At 38.2% G+C, this 20622-nt stretch overlaps 2 protein-coding genes across 2 annotated transcripts; one reads left to right on the top strand and one right to left on the bottom strand.

Moving 5' to 3' along the window:
• The first annotated feature begins 169 nt into the window (after positions 1-169).
• MCM10 (minichromosome maintenance 10 replication initiation factor) lies at positions 170-13284 on the top strand. Its single transcript, XM_053463266.1, has 20 exons — positions 170-269; positions 1692-1728; positions 2238-2555; positions 2915-3049; positions 3208-3345; positions 3495-3642; positions 4203-4368; positions 4622-4789; positions 4935-5051; positions 5782-5978; positions 6490-6590; positions 7812-7913; positions 8261-8378; positions 8659-8878; positions 9378-9519; positions 9967-10085; positions 10309-10422; positions 11001-11146; positions 12528-12570; positions 13121-13284. Exons 2-20 carry the CDS (start codon positions 1722-1724, stop codon positions 13202-13204), a joined length of 2583 nt encoding a protein of 860 aa, XP_053319241.1. The 5' UTR covers positions 170-269; positions 1692-1721; the 3' UTR covers positions 13205-13284.
• Positions 13285-14108: 824 nt separating this feature from the next.
• UCMA (upper zone of growth plate and cartilage matrix associated) lies at positions 14109-19006 on the bottom strand. The gene is made up of 5 exons (XM_053463280.1): positions 18848-19006; positions 18185-18250; positions 17843-17938; positions 15069-15167; positions 14109-14529 (listed from the first exon to the last, which is right to left on the bottom strand). Exons 1-5 carry the CDS (start codon positions 18903-18905, stop codon positions 14432-14434), a joined length of 417 nt encoding a protein of 138 aa, XP_053319255.1. The 5' UTR covers positions 18906-19006; the 3' UTR covers positions 14109-14431.
• Positions 19007-20622: the final 1616 nt, after the last annotated feature.

Below are 20622 nucleotides of genomic sequence, written 5' to 3'. Positions count from 1 at the left end.
AAAAGGGATGGCTGGATGTCTCATGTGATTTTTACATGGAAAAAAAGAATGCCACTTCCCAAAATGGCCGCTGCTTCACCGCTACGTTTGCCGATAGAAGTCACATGCTTGCGTCTCTACGCTCCTGGATCTGGCGCCAAGTGCTGTGACTACGAGAAAGGGGGCGGAGTTACTGTTGAAGTTTGGCGGGTTCTACAAGAGCAGATTCGGGAATTTCGGGTTGCACGGGTGGTAAGAGTTCGAAGGAGCCAGATAATTATTTTACAGAGGTAATGTTTGTATTCGTAATACTCCTGTCATAAGCTATCTTGTTGTTTGCTACATGTCAATGTTTGTTAACACCATGCCTCTCAAATGATTATCTTACAGACACTTTATAAAGCCTCTGCTGGCTTGTTACATTAGGGAGAGTAAATACTAACATTAAAGTCGGTTATATACGAAACCAATATCGCGATAACTAACCGAGCATTAACTAGCATTTGTACAGAAGGAGAGGAGGGCCTTGCTCTCGTCGGCATACAATCTATTTGGAGAGGCAGTACCCTTTTTCTCCCCTGATGTCAGGTATTTTGTATGGATTTGCCTCGCTGGTCTGTCTCTGACAATACTTTGTCTTTCATATGCATTGTTTACAGGTGAAAGTCATCGTATTTTGAGTAAAGACCTGCCCTGCTCTCCTTTATGTCCTGTTGGGGCAGGGGGGGCTATATAAGTGTAATGGCTTGATAAATATAAGTGCTGCTTTTGTGAGGGCATCTCAGGGGTTATGGACGTGACCATTTAGTTTGTTTGTCCAGTTGTCCTCTTGTGGTTCGGTGTCACTGTATGGCATGTATGTTTGTAATGCTGAGCTGACATTTAAATAAGCACAAGACTTTCGCTGTGTACATTCATTCTGCATGCCTGTTATATTGACTTCTTCTACAACACTTTGATGTCACCAAATAGTCTTGAGTTAATATTAGCAATGATGAGGTATTTTTTTTTCTGTGATTTCATCTTCATTAGTAGGATGATCACATTAGCTGTTTTCCAGGACGTGTATATTTCACATGGTACTGTCCGGTGTAAGGTGCTCTGCCATATGTGGAATATATAACCGAGTGATTAACTCCCTTGTGTCAGGACTTTGCTTCCTAGCTTCTTGGATACCAAACACCACAATGATCACTGAGCTTCTAATACAGCAGTTCTCAACCTGTGGGTCGAACGACCCTTTCACAGGGGTCTAAGACCATCGGAAAACACATATTTTGCAATATATAATTACATAATTTTATGGTTGGGGGTCACCACAACATGAGGAACTGTATTAAAGGGTCGCGGCATTAGGACGGTTGAGAACCACTGTTCTAATATGTCTACTGGATAATGTAGCTGAAATTAAATTTTATTGCTGCCTTGCCCTCCGGGAATTAATAAAAAGCGTCCAGATTGCGCCATTGTGTGTTTTTTTTGTTTTGGTTTTTTTTTGGTTTTTTTTTGTTTTCGTCTTCTAGATAAGCATGTTAAAGATGTAGTTCTGTCTACGTTACTAAATATTATATTAAAGTATTACAGTATCTTGGATACCAAGATTAAGTGGGCATCTGTGCAATTCACTTAATGTCTTTGTATGTTTTAGCAATTTCATAGTAATTGTAGAAGTTTGTATGAAGCATGGTTCTTAACTTTTTTTTTTTTATCAGGGACCTTGTGTGGAATCTCATTGAGCAAACATGGAAGGTGTGTATTCTGTAAACTCTTTGCCCTAGCGCACATTTCTTTAAAGTTTTATATGCCGTAGAAACACAATTTAGAAGAGGTGTACCATTTTGCGTTAAAACACCTTGAACCTAATTTGGTCCTTGGTCTTGTCCTTACTTTAAAACAAGCGCAAGGCTGGCATAAGGCTATTTAGAAATCATTCACTGCATTAACCTGTCCTAGCTCTACTTTGTCAGCTGCCTCGAGATAAACCTTGAGATGAAAGAGCATATTTAAAGAGGTCATGTTACTTCTCGCATTGCGAGGTCTGTGTCTTCACATTAGAAAGCTATTTCATTATTCTAGTCTTATGAGGGATTTCAGTTATAGTGATGCAGAGATATTGTTAGCCAGCATTGAGACGGCTCTTGGAGCAGTATCTACATATACCATACCTAATGCCAAGGTTTGTGTGTTCACAGTATTAAAAAAAAGTTATGTACTTACATAAAAAATCCCTGTTAATATTAATACTTTCTGCCTCTTAGATGATGCTGATTTAGACCTTTTAACATCATTATTGGAGGAGAATGAAGCTGCGGAGAGAAGTAGTGCTGAGCATGCAGGGCAGCCCAGTATCTCAAGTGATGAGTACGATGAACTTTTTGATGGGGATGAGGATGGATCTTACCATGAAAGTGATAATGCAGCAGAAGGACAAGATGTCGGGGAGGTGAAAGAAGATTTCTTAACCTTGTTTGGAGATATCGATGACCTTGACGAGCAATCTTCTAATGAACCTTTATCTAAATCAGATCACCATCTATCCGCCACCAGCCATGAGAAATCAAAGCAGGAACTGGAAGGTATTAAGTAAAATTAAGTTTGGATTAAGCTTGTTGAAGTCTTATGTACTAGCTATGTTAATAAATATTTGGCATCTCCAGAATATAGTTTTTACCTGTCCAAATCTATATCCGTAGTGGTTATTGTTCTTTGTTTAAACCCTGGCTGTAGATATTGGGTTGCTGTGTATTTGTATACACTGATTATGTAGGATGTTTGGCTTTATTACAAACATTGATTATAACTATATTTCCATCCAAGAAAATCAATCAAAAGCATGAGTTGATGGTACCTCTAATTAAAGGCGAGGTGTATTGCATTGCACTTTTTGATCAGCAAGTCATTTATATATTGTCGTCATCTTTTTTTTTAATTTAAGATGAACTAAGGAAAATGCAGGAGCGCATGCAAAGATTGCAGGAACAACTACAACAAACTGCACTTGCAAAGACTCCAAATGCTGACCTCCCAAAGAAATCACCTAGAGACCACATGAGGACATGCGGTAAGCCAGGTCAGTCTATTAGTGTTGCTAATTATATTCTTTGGATGTTATTGGCAAACAAATAGTTGAATGGTTCATACACAATGCTATTACATTCAAATGTTCAGTATAAGGGCTAAGATATGGCAGTTTTCTTCTTTGTAAATCCTGTTCCATTTTGGCTTTAGCAACAAAGGTCCGGTCCAGTCCCTTAATGGAAAGAAACCCCAAGACTGTGCAGGAATCAAGCTGTTTTGCTGCTCAGCTCAGTAGCCCACCTGCATCAAAATCCCAGGAAACATTGAAGAGAAAACTCTCTTCATCAGGTAAAGCCCGTTCTCAGTTCAGTATCTGTACCTACACAGTTGTACCATGATGTGATTTTATTATATATAGATATAGATATCCCTACTTTACCTATACATATTGATGTGAATGTCAGTGTCAACATAGTGGTCATATTTATTTCCTGCAGTGAATAAAACTCCTCCACAAAAAAGATCTCCCACTACCCATCAACCAGAAAAGTCAATTGCCAAGCCCAGTCCTTCCACAGGAACTCCCGGAAAACTCCCTGTTAGTCCACAGATTTCTATTGAGAAATTTTCTGGCCTCAGACTCAGGTACTATGACAAATGCATAACGGTAAAATCCTATTATTGATACTGATTATAATGGATGGATACAGAGGAATAGATTGTAACTGTTCATTATAGTGTAAGAAACTGCATCTGATCGTATTGCGGATGTGAACCTGTTATCCTTTTTATTGTTTAAATTGGCTATTTCCGTAATTGGGTCTTTCTTGGGATTTTAAACTCCCATAATGTTGCAGTCAACGCAACTTGACCTATACATTTTAGATACTCTTGATTCAAGATTTAATGAACTATGGCATATGTATGTAAGGAACTTAAAGGTTGCCTATCCATGAGCAAGATAAAAAGGAAATATTTTGTACTATTCATACACTCAATTGGAGAGCATAATTTGTCTGCTAGGTGCTCACAGGTAATTCCAGGGTCCAAAAGCCACAAGAGGAAAAAAGACTAGTTTTGTCCAGGCGGTCAATGTGAGAATCCAGATCCCATAATTGGACACCAATTACCTGTGTGTGTGTGTGTGTATATTTATATGACCTTGTGACAGTTCTTGCATGAGAATAAACTAGCTTTTTCCATAGGAGACCAAGAGTATCATCTGTGGAAATGGAACGCAAAATGAATGGACGGAAGCTAATAAGACTGTCTCAATTACAAAGCAAAATTGCAGCTGGGAAACTAGAAGATGAAGATTGGGTTACATTTGGTGTAGTTCTGAAAAAAATTACTCCTCAAAGCACCAATAATGTAAGATTCTGTGTTTCAATAATATCACATGTAACATTTCATCTAGGCAATAGTACTTCTCAATTTTTCTTATGTATTGTCAGCCTCACAATTTTAATCCCCGTATCTATTTTAGTGAGGGGAAATTAACTCTAGTAGAATTAGGGCGGTGTATAATTAACTGTAATTATTCAGTGAAGGCAAAGACCAGTGTATTGATAGTCAGCCTCGTATTTTTGTTGAGTAAACCTGAGAAAAAGCTTTTTCTTCTTAGGGGAAAACTTTCAGCATTTGGCGACTGAATGACTTGAAGAGTTTGGATTCGCACATTTCCCTTTTCTTATTTGGTGATGTACACAAAGAACACTGGAAAACAGATCAGGGGACGGTTATTGGCATCCTTAATGCTAATCCAATGAAACCAAAAGAAGGCTCTGATGAGGTAGAGGTTTTGCTGTAGTTTTTCTTCTGTTTTTGTATCTTGGGACTGTTTAGTGTCTCACAGCTGCCGCCCCTGGGCTCCTAGTTTAAGTATATGCTTGCTCCTTGTTATCAGCCTTTCAAATATTTGATTTCTTCATATTTAGATTTGCATATCTGTTGACAACCCTCAAAAAATACTGCTGTTGGGAGAAGCTATGGATTTAGGAACGTGCAAAGCTCGCAAAAAGAATGGTGATCCTTGTACACAAATGGTCAACCTGGTGAGTTAAGCTTTCTCTGTAGCGAGTTGCTTCTCTGTGTGCTGCTTTTCATAGTAACTATGCAGCGAACACTGTCATACTTTTACAGGAAGGCTTTTTGGGTCTAAAACAGCCTGTTGTATGATACCGGAATAGTCTCTTACCCCTTGGTAATGAGGCTAGATTATCAGCCTTTTTGCTGATGTACAATGTTTGTGAGTAACGTTGTGTTTAGTCACATGTCAACCACATTTACAGTACTGTGCTTTTCAACTGTCTGTACACAATATCGCTATTTTATGTAAATACAGATGTTTAGATGCAATGCTGCGTGAAATTATTCTGCCCCCCTGTTTCTGCCCCCATCTGTCTCGTGTTTCTGTACTGTATTTTTAATGTTTAAACACTGAACTGCAAAACAAATTACTGCAGTTATAATTGGTTTTCTTTTGGCAAAATTATATTGATTAAAATAAACCAAATGTCATGTATTCAGCCCCTTGTGCTCTAGAAGCTCCTTGTTCACACACAAATTCCCCTAAGGACTCATCCACGTTACTGTTCTCTACTTGTGATACATTAGGCTTGTAAAGTTTAAGGACAAAATTCCCTTTGAAGAATCAATGGTCTTCATGCTCCATGAGATTTGCTGCTTGACTAAACTTGGGTCCTAAACTTGTATGTATGTTATGCACCTTTGAATCTCAAGGCAGGTAATTGCTCTCTGAAGTGTTACCTTTCTTTTCTGTAGAATGACTGTGAATTCTGTCAGTATCATGTGCAAGCTCAGTACAAGAAGGTCAGTGCCAAGAGGGCCGACTTACAGTCCAGCTATTCTGGCCATGTTCCAAAGAAAACAGCCAGAGGTGGAAACGGCCTGAGAGAGCGGCTGTGTCACAGTGGCTTTCACTATGGCGGTGTTTCTTCCATGGCATATGGAGCCTCTCTGTGAGTAAAATACCTCTACTTTTTATTCTCTTAAATACTGTCACTTGTGACCAATACAAGAGAGAAGTGGTACTGATTTAATGTGAGATTCTGAAAAGCTGTATTGTGGATTGGGGACTATTGTGTAGTTTTTTTTTTTTTGTTTCAATTGATCAAATCCTTTTTATAGCTTTGCTAAAGTTTATTAGGTTTAGCTAAACAAGTTTTGGTTTTTTTTTTGGTGGGGCTAAACATGTTAAAATCTTGATTGTATGTCAAACACACACAACTAAAAACAGTTCATGTCTTCATTCTATTAAGGAAATGGTATTCTAGGATTTTTTTTCTTTCTTGGAAGTAAACAATGAGAATAGTACGATTGTATTACCCTGGCTTGGTAGCTTTTCAGTAAATCCCTGTAGTTGTGTAGAAAAATGAGTATTAAAAAAAAAAAAATCTGTTTCGCTGGTCTGCATGGCATTTGCTGAGACATGAGCGACTACCACCTTCTTAGTAGTTTCTTTTCTTTCAGTGCTACAGCTGCAGCACCCAAGAAAACTGTCCAGACAACACTGTCTAATATGGTGGTTAAGGGAGCAGCAGCCATTGCCTTAGAAGCACGGCAGAAAGTAGGTAAGTATTGATGCTTTTAGTGTACTCCAGGGCATGCCTCATCTAGTCATGTGAATACACTATATGGACAAAAGTATTGGGACACACCTTAACCCCTTCAGTCCCCTATAGACGTACCGGTACGTCCATAAAACGCATCTAAAGAAAACCCTATGGACGTACCGGTACATCCTGACCTTCTTGCCTGACCTTCTTGTCACTCACTCTTCTCCCATGCTGAAAAACAAAACGCCAAAACAATTTGTTAGAGATTTTAAAAATCTAAATATGAAAAAAAATCACTAAAATACAATAAGTAATAAAAAGTAATCTAAGTGATGTCATTGTGACATCACTGGCATTAATAACATGTTCGAGGTCCCTAAGAGTACCTCTAACCATACTCCACTGATAACAGTGCTTTTTTAAAAAATATATATAAAAAAAAAAATGATAAAGGAAAAACCTTACATCCCATTGCCCTCACACATCTAAAAACTATAACCCTCATGCCCCCATTCACAACCCACAAACCTGTTAAGCCATAGGTTAAAAAAAAAAATACTACCCTCTGGAAAGAAATGGCCCTCTGGAAAGAAAAAAAAAACTAAGGAATCTCCGTAATCAGGAGATGCAGCTAAACAATTTAGCAATTTACTCCCAGTGAAGGGGAATCTTAATACCAAATTCTTGTGGAAAGCCTTCCCAGAAGAGTAGAAGCTGTTATAGCTTCAAAACCGGGAACCTTTGGTATGATTGGTGCTGTCTCAATACTTTTGTCCATATAGTGTATCAACAGGAGCTGAGGGCCCTGTTCATAAGCTTCTGATCTAGCCTAATGGCACTTTTACAGTTCATGGGAAGAACAGTAGGCTTATGAGGATCTTACTCGTAAGCTACATTCTAAAGGAAATATATGGGTGATTGAGAAAAAAGGAGAGGTAATAGGAGTAAGTGGTTGCAGAATGTAAAACAACCTAGAAATAAGAGCCAAATGGAGGAATGTGGGTTACAGCTTGTGACTAGATTGCTGTATGCAGATGCTTGGGATCATATATGGAAAGTAGTTATGGCTGCATAAGGTTGGAGCGGAGGGGGGGGGATCAGGAGAATAGAATGAATATAAAAATGTTTGGTAAATATACAGGAAAGTCTCTGAGCTTGAATTCTTTCAGTCCTTGCGGATTCTTGGGATGTTACAAGAAACAGTTCTAATAATGATTCTGTCTCGATTTCTTTTAGCTGCTGCTCTGCAAAGCTCCGATGAGCTCAAGCAGTTAATGAGTACACCAACGCCTGGAGCGCTTAACTTAAAAAAACATTTGTCTAATATAAAAGTACAAGGTATGCAGCACAATTTCACTTGTCCACCACTATATAGATCCTGTACTGTTGATCTAGGAAACTATTACGCCCTGTGTATGTATGCATTGCAAAGTATGATAAACCCATGTCTCATTTGCCTTAATGCCTGGTTAAATATTTTGTATTTCCCAAATAGATAATCACTGAATATGAGAGAAACTTTGTTTTAAAACAAGATTTTAGTTCTTCCAAATATACTTCTGTATTATGTGTAGATTCTACTTTTTATTTTTTTTTTGACTCGCATGCGGCTGGTTCTACAATTATTTATAAAACCTTGTCTGATTATTGAGCTATATAAATTAAAAAAAAAACTGTCCTTCCAGGGAATATCACAAACCAAGGTCCATCTGTTCAGTCAATATCTGCCGCAGAACTTCTGAAACGACAAAAGCAGATGCTGCTGGATGCAAGGAAGAAGCGTGCAGAAGAAATTCAGAAAAGGTTATTTTGCTACACAACCTTTTTTGTTTTCACTCTCCCTGGTTGCAGAATTGACTGCGTTCACATGGTCATTCAAGGATTAATTTTTCGACTAGAAATGACCAAAAATGCATTGTTCTCAGCACTAAACGTTTGCACTTGTCCAAAACTACTGCAGTAATGTAGCTGTGTTTAGCCCTCATTTATTTTCATGGGATTTAAAGACCTGTTTTGGAACATAACTTTTTAATTTGTAAAACCATATATTTCTATGTACGTAATCTCTCCATTTTTTTTTCAGATTTCTTGACAGCAGTGACAAGTCTGAGCAATTGGGTACAGTGACAACCATAGGAGCTACAGCATTACAGTCTCCAAAGCCAGCTGCAGTATTTCCTAATGAGCAGAAGATGACCACCCCCAAGTTGGGCCGTGGTTTTGCTGAAGGAGATGATGTTCTTTTCTTTGATGCCTCCCCTCCCAGTGCACCAAAGCTGAGTGTTTCTGCAGAAGCTAAAAAGGTATTGAGCTGACATGTCAATAGTGTCCTAGTCACTAAAACCAATTAGAATTTTTATGTGTGTGTATATATATGTGTGTATTTTATTTATATATATATATATATATATATATATCTATCTATCAATGGATAACGTTGCCATAAAACATGTCTCATAATTTTGTTGCTTGTAAAATATTCTCCATATGAAGTTACATGTTGCTAGAATGTAATCTGTTCAATTACTTGATACTGTCTTTGTATCCGAGTTGGCAATGAGTCAGTTTTCCTACTTTTATATTATGTGATAACCTGGTTGTAGAGCCTGTTCAAACCTCAGGGCCACAGGGTCAACTCAGTCCTTCATCCTTCAGAGGTCAATAGATTTGGACCATAAATTGGGTAATTACATTTAATTAATTAAAAGTGTAACTGGGAGAAAGGCACTATATAAATACTAGTTATTTTATGTAATGTCTTGCTTTGCATTTTATATATATAAAAAAAAATTTTTGTTTAAGCTTCTAGCCATTCGGAAACTACAAGCAAAAGGCCAAACTCTTACAAAGGTGGACCCAAATGGCATCAAAAGGAAACATGCCAGCTCAACAGATGTTGAGCAGGTGGTTAAAAGGGTGGATAAGCACTTACTGTCACCTGAAGGTAATCGGTCCCTCTTAAACTAGATTTCCTTTATAAACGGTATATTTTCCTTTAAGAACTTAATTCTGATTAATATAGCAATCTAGTTTTGTAAAGATAAATAAAAACTTTGTATTATGTGCCTTTGTTGCGGTTTTGTTCACTGAAAACCTGGGTAGTGTTTACAGATTAAAATGAGATGTATTAAAACTTCACCATATGTGTATACTATAGTATCTATATAGATATGTATAGACATAGACAGACATAGAGATATAATTATCCTAACATTGTGTAAAATGTTTAAAAAAAAAAAAACTCGATACTCGCTTGGCTTATGTCTTTCAGCAAATAGCTGCGAGTTATGGAGTTATGCAATTTTTCTGTAAACATGGCAGATTTTAACACATGAAGACTAGAAACTCGGCATTTGTATAAGTTTGACCATCTTTTCCTTGTGCTCTTCAGCTCCAGATGAGCTGGAACCTGCCATGAAGAAACGTAGGGAGCAACTGGCCTATATGGAGTCTGAAGAGTTCCAGAATATTCTCAAAGCCAGGTCCAAGCACACTGGAGTCCTCAAAGAGGTATTACAGTTTATGATACAAAGTCGGATTAAGTAGTGCACCACCGCCAATCTCTTCTGCAGCCTGTTCCATGCATATATCCTCTCTTTGGGGTTGATTTAATGGATGTGATCTGGAACATGCCATTGCAAATGTGTGATGGGTTTCTTACCATCAGTTGTTTCAGCTTGTTCCATTATTAGACCCTTCACCTGTAATCTCACTTCCCAAAATTATACCTTAGGCAGAAGCAGAGATTCAGGAAAAATATTTTGAACCTCTTGTGAAGAAGGAGCAACTGGAAGACAAGATGAGGAGTATTAAAGAGCAAAAGTGTCGTGTAGTAACCTGTAAAACGGTGAGTAAACTGGCTGGATACTTAGCTTCTTTTTAATGATATTTTATTTATTTTGGCTTTTAAAAATGGTGGGTCTTCCAGTACCAGTAAATATTTAGGGCTTGTCATTTGGCCCATTGTGCTAAAGGAAAGGGAGAAACTGTTATTTAATTTATAGGAATTTTGTTCCACTTGATGGAATTCATCAGGAAGGCTCTAGGTTTTTACATTTTGATTGTTTTATTAAATTCAATCATTTTAGGATAGTGTGGTTCTTACACCCAAGTGTAAAAAATAAAAGAAAATGGCACCTTACAAATCCCAGATGTACAACAGATGAATGTGTATGCATGGTTAACAAAAATGTTTTGGTTAATTGTGGGCAATGGCAACACATCTACTTGAAGGAACTGGATCTGGGAAGAGAAGAATACAGCTACCCCAAGTGTCTCATAAGAATATATAACTTGTGTGGGAAGGCTAAATGAGAGACAGAAATTAGACTCGCATGGCAGAAATGTTGAAAATGCTGTGATTCACAAGTGCAAAATTGCATTTCTCCTGAAAGGATTAACATTCTTTTGATCTTTTGTACACAGTGTAAATTCACACATTATAAACTTCTGGATACTTGCGTTAGCGAAAACCATGATTTCCACTGGCATGATGCTGTGAAACGTTTCTTCAAGTGTGCCTGTGGCAACAGAACCATTTCTCTGGACAGACTGCCCAAGAAGAACTGCAGGTATAACAGTTGTTAAGGAAGGTTCCAGTAGCACCTTTTATTTGTTATACATTTAACCCCTTCAATCCCAGGGGTTTTTGGTACCTCAAGTTCCAGAGCAATTTTGCCATTTTTGCGCAAAGTTGCGCAAAAATCGGTTCAGTGATTATTCTGCAGTGACGCAACCCGGAAGGGAATGCGCAATCGGGCAGTTTAAAATGTAACAGCTTTCCGGCTTTCATGCCAGAAGCTGTTACATCAGATCAGACAGCAGAAAGCCGTCGATGCCGGCTTCTGCTGTCAGGGGGAGTCAAGGGGGGAGTCCAGGCTGTCAATCTCCCGTGCAGTGGCAGGGATGTGTTCCTGACGCTGCAAGAAGGGCTGAACGTACCGGTACGTCAATAGGGGATTCTTGGGATGAGGTTTTTTGGACGTACAGTACGTACATAGGGGATTGAAAATAGCCTTGTGATTAGTAAAATGTAGAAGTCATCAAACACAATATATGGCCAAAAGAATGAGGACACCCCCATCATTCTCATTAAGTTTTGGTGTTAAAGCCATACCTATTGCAAATGGCTGTATAAAATGACGCACATAGGTAGCAGTCTCCATAGGCAAACGGTAACATGGGGCATGCGGTCATTTGTTATGGCACTTGTCATATGAAGCCACCTTTGCTACGTCAGTCCAGTAAGTGCTGTTGTAAAGTGGAAGTAGTAGTAGATCATGTACATTTACAAATTGTCTGGAATTCTACAGAGGGCAAACTGCCTCTGGAAATAAACACAAGCACTGTCAGGAGCTTCATGAAATCTGTATCACACAAATCGTAGATCACTGTATGTAATGCCGAGCTTCGGCTGGAGTGGTGTAACGCACACGCTCACTGGACTCTGCAGCAGTGATTAACTTCACTATCTGGAAGTCTGTGTTTGGATGCCAGGAGAAATCTACCTACCAAATGCATAATGCCTACTGGAAAGTCTGCACAGAGCCCTGACCTCAACCCCACTGAACCTTTGGCATGGCGAGTGTTAGGCCAACATTGGCGTCTGAACTCACAAATGCTCTTTTGGCTGAATGGGTGCAAATGGCCACCGACACACTCCGAAATCTGATGCCAAGCCTTCCCAGAAGAGTGGAGGCTGCAAAGAGGGGGCAACTCAATATTAATGTCCATTCTTTTGGAATGTGATGTCCAATAAGATTAGTCAGATGTCCACATGCTTTTGGTCATAGTGTACATTCATTTAGTCACTGAATCATGTAGGTTGTTACCTACCGTGCTGAGAGCTCTATTCTGCATAGCATTAGCCATGTTGGATACATTTTTACATTTCACTAAGAAGTTAGGTGACTCTGTATTTATATAATGTGCCTATTTTTTTTTCTCCTTCAGCAACTGTGGGCTCTTCAAGTGGGAGAGAGATGGCATGCTTAAGGTAACATTTTGTCTATTACGCACTGCCTACGTAGCTTGTAGCTGCCTATGACTATTTTTGTAAATGCTGCCTTCACTAGTAAGACTATCATGGCATTTTATTTTGTCTACTGCACACTGTATGTCTTGCTTAAAAACCAGTTTTAAAATGTACAACATTCTAGAACAATTTATTTTAGTAACGGAAAACATTACATTTTAAACAAAACGGTAAATGATCTTTCATGTATACAGACTCAGGAGGTAGCGGCGTGAAGGTGGTAAGGCCACATTTACAAAATGCTGTTTGCAATGAACAGGATGCATTAACTATCAATTGTGAGAAGCCTGCAAAAGCATTAAAATTATTGGTGCCAATACTGTAAATCAGGTGCATGGGCTGTAAAATTTTGATGCCCTGGTAATATAGTTTCTTTCATTGCTATTCATTACTACTGATTTTAATATCAGACTTACTCCGAATAAGTTGTTTGTGTTGAGCTGATGTCAGTGGTTTTACAGATGGTCCGTTTGGATGGTGCATTTATGTAATCTTTTTCGCTTTTTCATAGGAGAAACGTGGACCGAAAATTGGAGGAGAAACACTATTGCCAAGAGGAGAAGAGCACGCTAAATTCCTTAATAGTCTCAAATGAGCTCGTAGGACAGACTCTCCTTTTGAATGACACGTGATATTCATTCATGGGTTACGGGTATGTGTGCTGTGTCTCAGAACTCTTTCTGCACATTGCCATACAGATTAATTCATTAGCTTTGTTTGATGGAAGTAAGTTAAATGTTTTATCAATGGCTGATAAAAGTACACAATACACTCAAATGCTGCTATGTTTTGCCTCTGGGAGGCTTATTCTAGAGTCTCTTCAATCCCTCCCCAAAGCTAGTCTGTTTCTAATCAAGCAGAATATGGGACCTGAGTTTCTTTTTTTAATATGCTGCTTGTTTTTAATAGATAACACTGCTAATCTGTTTCATATTTAAGTCATATTTTATTGTCCAAAGTCTTTGAATCGTGGTGTCAGTCCCCTTTTTTAATGTCTTTCGTGTCACCAATATGCCTAAAAAACGCATTAAGGATGCTGCAGGCCGCTGTGAAGAATGAGGTTTATGTTCATGAGACGTGGTCATGTTACCAGTTTTTTTTTTTTTTTTTTTTTTTTTTTTCTTTGGACTCTCTTAAAGCTCAATCTTTGAAAACTGCTTTTTTTGGGTCCATCCCCATTTTCTTTCACTGCAGATGAGTGTTCCAGAGTAAATGCTATATCATTGAAAAAGATTGCGTATTCTAGCCAGAAGAATAGGTCAGTCTGTAAGGGTTGTCAATCAAGTATCTTGTCTTTTTAAAGTGTGTAAATATGTACCTGTCCTGATATTTTATTTGAAATGCTTGTTCTGGTTATAGTATGTATAAATGCATGGAAGGAACTGTCTTGGTCGTGTTTCTGTAAAGCACTGTATAACTGCTACTAATAAATGTGAAATTACTTGTATGAAGTCTGATGTGATGTCTGAATCACATTTTAAAAGCAAATTCTGTACATATCTGTTTTTTTGTTTTATTTGGGTTTCAAATTACATACAAGATTACATAAATTATTTGTCTTTCACTGCACGTAATCTCTGCTATTGCCCCAAAATGTTAAATACTGGGGGAGGGGGCCCATACACGCCTTACTACAGAGCAGGTTATAAAAATGCTGACTTAATCACTGCTCCCAAAAAAAATAGGCGAAAGTAACAAACTTACAACACAAAGTATAAGCAACAAACAATTAGAACTTTGAAGGGGAAACACTGGGTGTGAACTATTTAAAACCAGTACTACTCAGAATTGTGGCTTCTGCATCTGTCTATTTCTATACAGCTTAGATGTTCTGGCGCTGGTAAAGGTAAGAGGGAGACAGTCCGTCATAATGCCACTGGCGCCATTGTTCAATTTGTTCACGGCTCCGTTCTTCTTGTTCTATGGAGGAATTTGAAAACAAATGTAATATATTTTATAAAACATTTGAATATCAAAACTAAAGTAATCTAACCCAGCATCAGCTTCTTTCTACGGCTGTGTTTCTCAAACCTTTTCCGATCAGTAAATACCATTGAAAACCCGTCCAACTTACTGTTACGGAACCTCCTGGGCCTCTAAAAATAAAACGGAGGGAAAAAATCCCAAAACGTCTTCATTGCATGTTAAAATAAGATACGGAAGGACCTTAAGTAATGGCAACCGAGAATATGCTATACTGTTTATGAAGAAGGTGAATAGCGGGTGATTAACCAAAATATGAAGAAGCTAAAATATGTTTCCTCTTCATGAAAGGATTCTGTAATACGTCTCCATGGAGTAACTTCCCCCAGCAAACAGCGTATGGTCGATATTTCCATAAGACATCAGACTTAAATGTGTTTGGACAAGAAGGAAAATAAGGATCTTGTCTGCACACAAACATCTCGTCAAAGTAATACACGCAGACACCGCTGTATCTGTGACTAACGCTTTCTTACCATCCTGCTCTTCCTCCACGTAATTCTCAAACTCATTTCTCTGTTCTTCGTAATATTCTCTCCTGCGCTCATCAGCTGCCAGCTTTTGGCGGTTTTCCACTGAAACATACATTAGATGAAGCCAGCATTATGTAAATGTGATGTAATGAATACATGCTCAATATATAATCTCATAAACGGAACAAGACCACTTGCGTATTAAGTCAGCTTGTAAAGGAACTCGATGTCCAGCATTCATGGCCAGATCAAATCTGTAACGTGACTGATCCTTTTATCTGAAAAAAAGTGAAGGCGCGCCCCCCCCCCCGTACATACACACCTTTCTATACCCTGCTAAATTCCTATGTGAATAATCTGCAATGGTAATTGGCCCCTAACTTTAATAATAGACACCTTAACAACGATACAAACTAAATACTTTACAGTGCATCACCAGTTACTTTTTTTAAATTACTTTTTTTTAAAGCACTATTGTATGTTAAAGCAATGGTGGTTTTGCATATTAGTATTTGTTCTGGTTGTTGGCACGTGAACATTCTCTATTTCCTTTTTTCCCCTGAGTATCGGTCTTTCTCGATCTTCAGTCTTTAATTCACCTGGATGTGGCTTGTTCTTCAGGAATTATTACATAATGATAACTTGCTCACCTATATTTAATGGGTTATAATGTGTGTATTGACAAATAAATCTAGACCCATCATTTATACACCATAATTACAGTCTGTTCCCTGTTTCCTTCCCAGAATGTATTTAGTGGCTTTAAAGTAGGTGGTTAAACAGGATCCCCACAACTCAAACAGGAGAACCAGAAAGCAACATTACTGCCTGGCTACAAAGCAAGGCATTCATAGAATTTCTTGCATGTTGATTACAGTGATGTTACTTCTATGTTTTTATTTGCATTTTTAGGATATGTTCTTCCACAGTAGGTGTATCAGGGGCATTAAACCACCTCTTTAAGAATAAAATCTAGGGCCACCAAGCCAATGCTTGAATTACTTTTTTAATCTCCACTTTTTTTTCTATGTATTTTGTGGGGTTCTTAAGTATATTTAAATGGACCCATTTTCTGAGCTTCAAATTAAAACTTAAGGGCCCTGGTTAACAATAATGGAGTACAGTAATTTCAAAACAATTTTAGGTCTTTGGGTGACATCAAGGTGGGCAAAACCACCACTGCTCTGGAAGTTACTTGGGTATGAGGGTGTAGGATCCACTTACAGCTATTTACTGTATATTGGTAGTGGAGAACATGGGTTATGGGCACCCATCGTACTGGCACACATATTTAAACACACTCTCACACTTATAAATTTACACGCTCACGGTAACACACATTTATGCTTACATATACTTGCATTAACACAGAGATACTGACACACACTTACATGCTAACACATAGCCCCTCACACACTTACACATTCATGCTCACATACACATTCATGCTAACTGGCATTCGTGTTCCAGGTCGGATTGGCCATTTGTGAACAATTTTGGACTGGCACGGGAGGGGGGACCCTGGTCTTGGAAACCCAAAAAGTGTGAATACAATGAACATCATTCTTAATATGGTACAGATATAATGCTTTGCAGATATTTGGTGAAATTTGGCAAAGTGAGTCTGAAAATCAGCTACATCAATTTGGTGGTATTGACAGTTCAATGCCATCTATCTATACATCTACGCCGCTTATCCATATGTTTTATATGCTTCTAGCATTAAAGGCACAAATACATCTGCCATAATCCAATTAATTAGAACACCACTTTAGAATGTAACTTCATATTGTAGTTTAATTCTATAATGTCTTACTTTGAGTAAACTAATCTTGTTATCAGAGCATAACTGTACAATAACAATATTATTTCTTTCCCTCATTTCCAAGAACAGATAGTGTTAGCGTGTATACACAGTGCAAGCTGTTACAGAAAGCCGTAGCCTTTTTACAGTTAAGAGGAGTTATGTAGAAGGCATGAAGCGTTCTAAGAATCCCCCCCCAGTTCTTTCTCCATGCTGCCCTGCGCCTCCTGCAGCAGCCTGGTGCTGTCCATCACATACCACAGATACTGCGCCGCTCTGTCTGTAACATGCCTCAAATACTGTGCCGCTCTGTGTAACATGCCTCAAATACTGTGCCGCTCTGTCTTGCACAAGCTCTCAAAGTTTTTCATTGTACAAGGTAATGTAAACATCCTTCCAGGTGGAATAACTATAACTTAACCCCTTCCCTCTAGGTGATTGCTCAGCAAAGTTATTCCATCCTTTCGGTGTGAAGTCTAACAACCAGAGCCCTCCACGCCTTCAGTTTGTATTCATTAAATTCAACATGTAATTGCCGGTACAACTCATTGTACATACCGTTAACGTGCACATAAGTGAAACTAATAATTCAAGGGTTCACTTACGGTATTATGACATAGTACACAATACTAACATATCTTAATTATTGGGACTTGATTCTACAAACATACCGTATTCATATTTTTAGCATCCTAAACAAAGCTTGGTACAAGCAGGTAAGAGTCATGTAAAATAATCTAGCAGCGGGAGGATCTTTCACAGCATCTACCATAGGCAGGTTGTGAGGATAGAAAATTGTCAGAAAAAATAAATGTAAATTAGTCTAAATAATAGCTTTGGTTGGGTCATCGTGTCCAAAGATAACACACACAAGCATCTCTGGGATATGTACAGTGCTAGCAGGATCCTGAATTATTTAAAGGAAACTGGGATAAAACAATTAAACATATTGGCAAGAAATAAACACCCTCACCATTTATTTCATCCTGGGATTTAGGTGATCTCTTGCCACGTTTCTTGAAGAAGTTTGTAGCCTCGGTTTCTTTCATGAAAATCTTCTTTTTCAAATCTAGGTGGAAAGGGACATGTAAAAACACTTTCATATTTCTGATTCGGTCTACGGCTAATGCGCGAGTACCTTCTACAGCTTGGAGCTTGGTTATACACAGTGTGTCTAGGAGTAGAAACACTTCTCCACCAAACTTTTCTGTTCTATTGTTTTTTAAGTTCTTGGTAGATACTGATCCCATTTCACTAATTTCTACGCTATAAAACAAACCCAAGGCTGAAAGGCTTACTCGTGGGAGATACTTACTCTCTTTTCTCTCAGCAGCCCCATCATCACTGCTTCTGACGGCTGCACTTTCACACTCCTGCAAAACTGGAGAATTGGACACAGATGTTACATGTTGGTTCCTCCAACTGGTACACTGATGATACAATACCAGTTTCTTCCACCAAAGCTTCTTATCACAGCAGCCTCAATCTATGTTTTGAATGGATTATGAATCATACATTCTACTGTTTCAAAAACGATTTAGATTGGCTGAAACTGGTTGACCTGGATACATGGCTTGAGTCAAAATAATTACTACAGGGCAAACATAAACCAAATTGTATTCATTATAAAGTTGATATAGAGTCTGACATCACAAATTCAGTTTATACAATCTTAATAAGAAAGTTTATACATTTTTCTGTAGGAAGCTGGTTTGCTAAATGCATCACATATACATTTGCTACCTAGTCATCAGACAGTTTGCAGCTTATCGCATCGCTCTAACTAATGACATTTGCTGATAGGTGTTAATAAAACCATTTAGTAATTTGTAGTGCACTCCATATCTACCAATCTACATGGATAACGTCACCGAGATCAGTAGTGCACTCTCAGAATATTACCATCTGCATTGCTAGAGCTTTTCTTTCTTAATCTAAAATGAAATATTGTTCTAAATATTCTATTAATGCCACTTACTTGCTAGCAGCACCACGGCTGCTGCACAGGACAGAAGCAGGGCTTGTTTCCAGCTCATCTTTTGCTGAGTATTTCGTGCCTTGTCAATATTCTGCAAGGGACTGAGAGAAGGTTACAAATTCCTCATGTGTCAGGAAGGTAATGCAGGAATCTGGAATGCTACGGAGAAGGAGGAGCAAGAACTGAGTGCTAGTGGCCTCAACAAACACAACATTCTTGCAATCTGCCACCCAAGAACTCATGGCCACTATCCTGGGCGAATGACCACATTTTTAATTAAAATTGGTCCAATCAAGCACTTTGGGGTTAAGAAAATCCATGTTGATATTTACGGTTACTCAGCGTGGATCTGCACCAATAGGGAGGAGAGATAAAGTGATGAAGGAGACAATTGAAGACAGGAAAACATCAAAAGCACCTGAAACAAAGATAAAATAGGGTAATAGAGATTAAAAAAAACTAAAAGATACATACATAAAAACCTAATAAAAAAAACAATGATACAAATGTTGTACAAATAATATTATTGTTAATCAATAAGGTGATTATTATCACTGTATGACGCTGTGCTCCTGAAACGTTTCACCATTACAGCTTCTTCAGAGTTCACTAGCAAATGTAACTATTTAACCTTTTCTAAGTATTATTGTTGAGGGAGGTGTGATATAGAGAAGTATGCTGAACACGGCAGAAAGCGGCGAATGTGGTTATAGCTATTAGCCACACGCTGGAAGCAAAAGTAATCATAGCTCCTTTAAGGTTCAGGGAATATATGGCGGTGGATTGGTAAATTGTGGCATATGGTAATATGTGTGTATTCCTTTTTGTCCTCGGATAAGGAGGCAATTTGGTGTTGACGTTGATGTTATATTCGGTGTTATACTTTAATATGTTGTCCCTCAGAGAGAGGTATACGTGGTCTGTTCCTAGCCTGATATATGAACATTGGTCCAATATATTTATTTCCATTAACATTTTATTCTATTTCATGCTGTCATGGGTGATTTAGAGAAATCACAGGACTACTTGAGCTACATCATCAGGTTTCTTGTAAAGGTATCTAGTATTTGTACAATAATCCAAAGTACAATGTCTAGTGTCCTGAAAACGTACTTAATACAATACTGAAGATGAAACATTTGGATTGGAGACTCATCCAAATCAGGACTAATCAGGAGATCGCTTAAATTGCACATGAACAAATTAGGGACGTGTTATTGGAGAAATGTTTTAAAAAAGAAAAAAAAAACCATTACATTTTCCAAAAACTCAAGTAATTTTTGTCTAGTACACTTCATACTCATGCCATGACAGGGTGATGTTCTTAACCTATAAGATCGAATTCTGAATTATTTCTCAAAAAGCATTGATGGAGACAAGCTGAGTTTAAGGGTCATTAATTTTTCTGTAGAAGCAACAAAGCAGTTAATATATTTTTGCTCATTTTAATGCCGTTTTCAAAACATAGTTACAGCGTTAGAGAAAATGAAGTAACCGAATATAAATGAGGCCATTTAAACAAACAGTATTAAAGCTTCGTCTGTGTGTCTGCCTTGCCTCCTGCTGCAGGTCTTCACCCGAGTGAATATATGGTTTGTACTCAGAATGTTGGCACAATCTTACTGTACAGAACCGAGACTGAGGAGCTAGTGATCCGACTGAAAGCAACTTTTCCAAGAAGGACGTATCATCGCCATGTCAAGACCTTCCAGTCATTAATGTTGGTAATCTTACCTTCCACTTTTCCAGTGAGCAGCATGTGAACTATGCACAAC

The sequence above is a fragment of the Spea bombifrons genome, chromosome 4 (assembly GCF_027358695.1).
Source record: "Spea bombifrons isolate aSpeBom1 chromosome 4, aSpeBom1.2.pri, whole genome shotgun sequence".
Lineage (NCBI taxonomy): Eukaryota > Metazoa > Chordata > Amphibia > Anura > Pelobatidae > Spea > Spea bombifrons.
The sequence above is the reverse complement of the archived record's forward strand: the minus strand, read 5'-3'. Positions and strand labels throughout refer to the sequence as shown.

Coding starts and splice junctions, on each gene's coding strand:
- MCM10 (XM_053463266.1), top strand. Junction 3,346..3,494: donor GAGAAAACTCTCTTCATCAG/GTAAAGCCCGTT, acceptor TATTTCCTGCAG/TGAATAAAACTCCTCCACAA. Junction 8,379..8,658: donor GCAGAAGAAATTCAGAAAAG/GTTATTTTGCTA, acceptor TTTTTTTTTCAG/ATTTCTTGACAGCAGTGACA.
- UCMA (XM_053463280.1), bottom strand. CDS start 18,905: ATGAGCTGGAAACAAGCCCTGCTTCTGTCCTGTGCAGCAGCCGTGGTG. Junction 18,251..18,847: donor AGCCGTGGTGCTGCTAGCAA/GTAAGTGGCATT, acceptor CCAATTCTCCAG/TTTTGCAGGAGTGTGAAAGT. Junction 17,939..18,184: donor GGCTGCTGAGAGAAAAGAGA/GTAAGTATCTCC, acceptor CTTTCCACCTAG/ATTTGAAAAAGAAGATTTTC.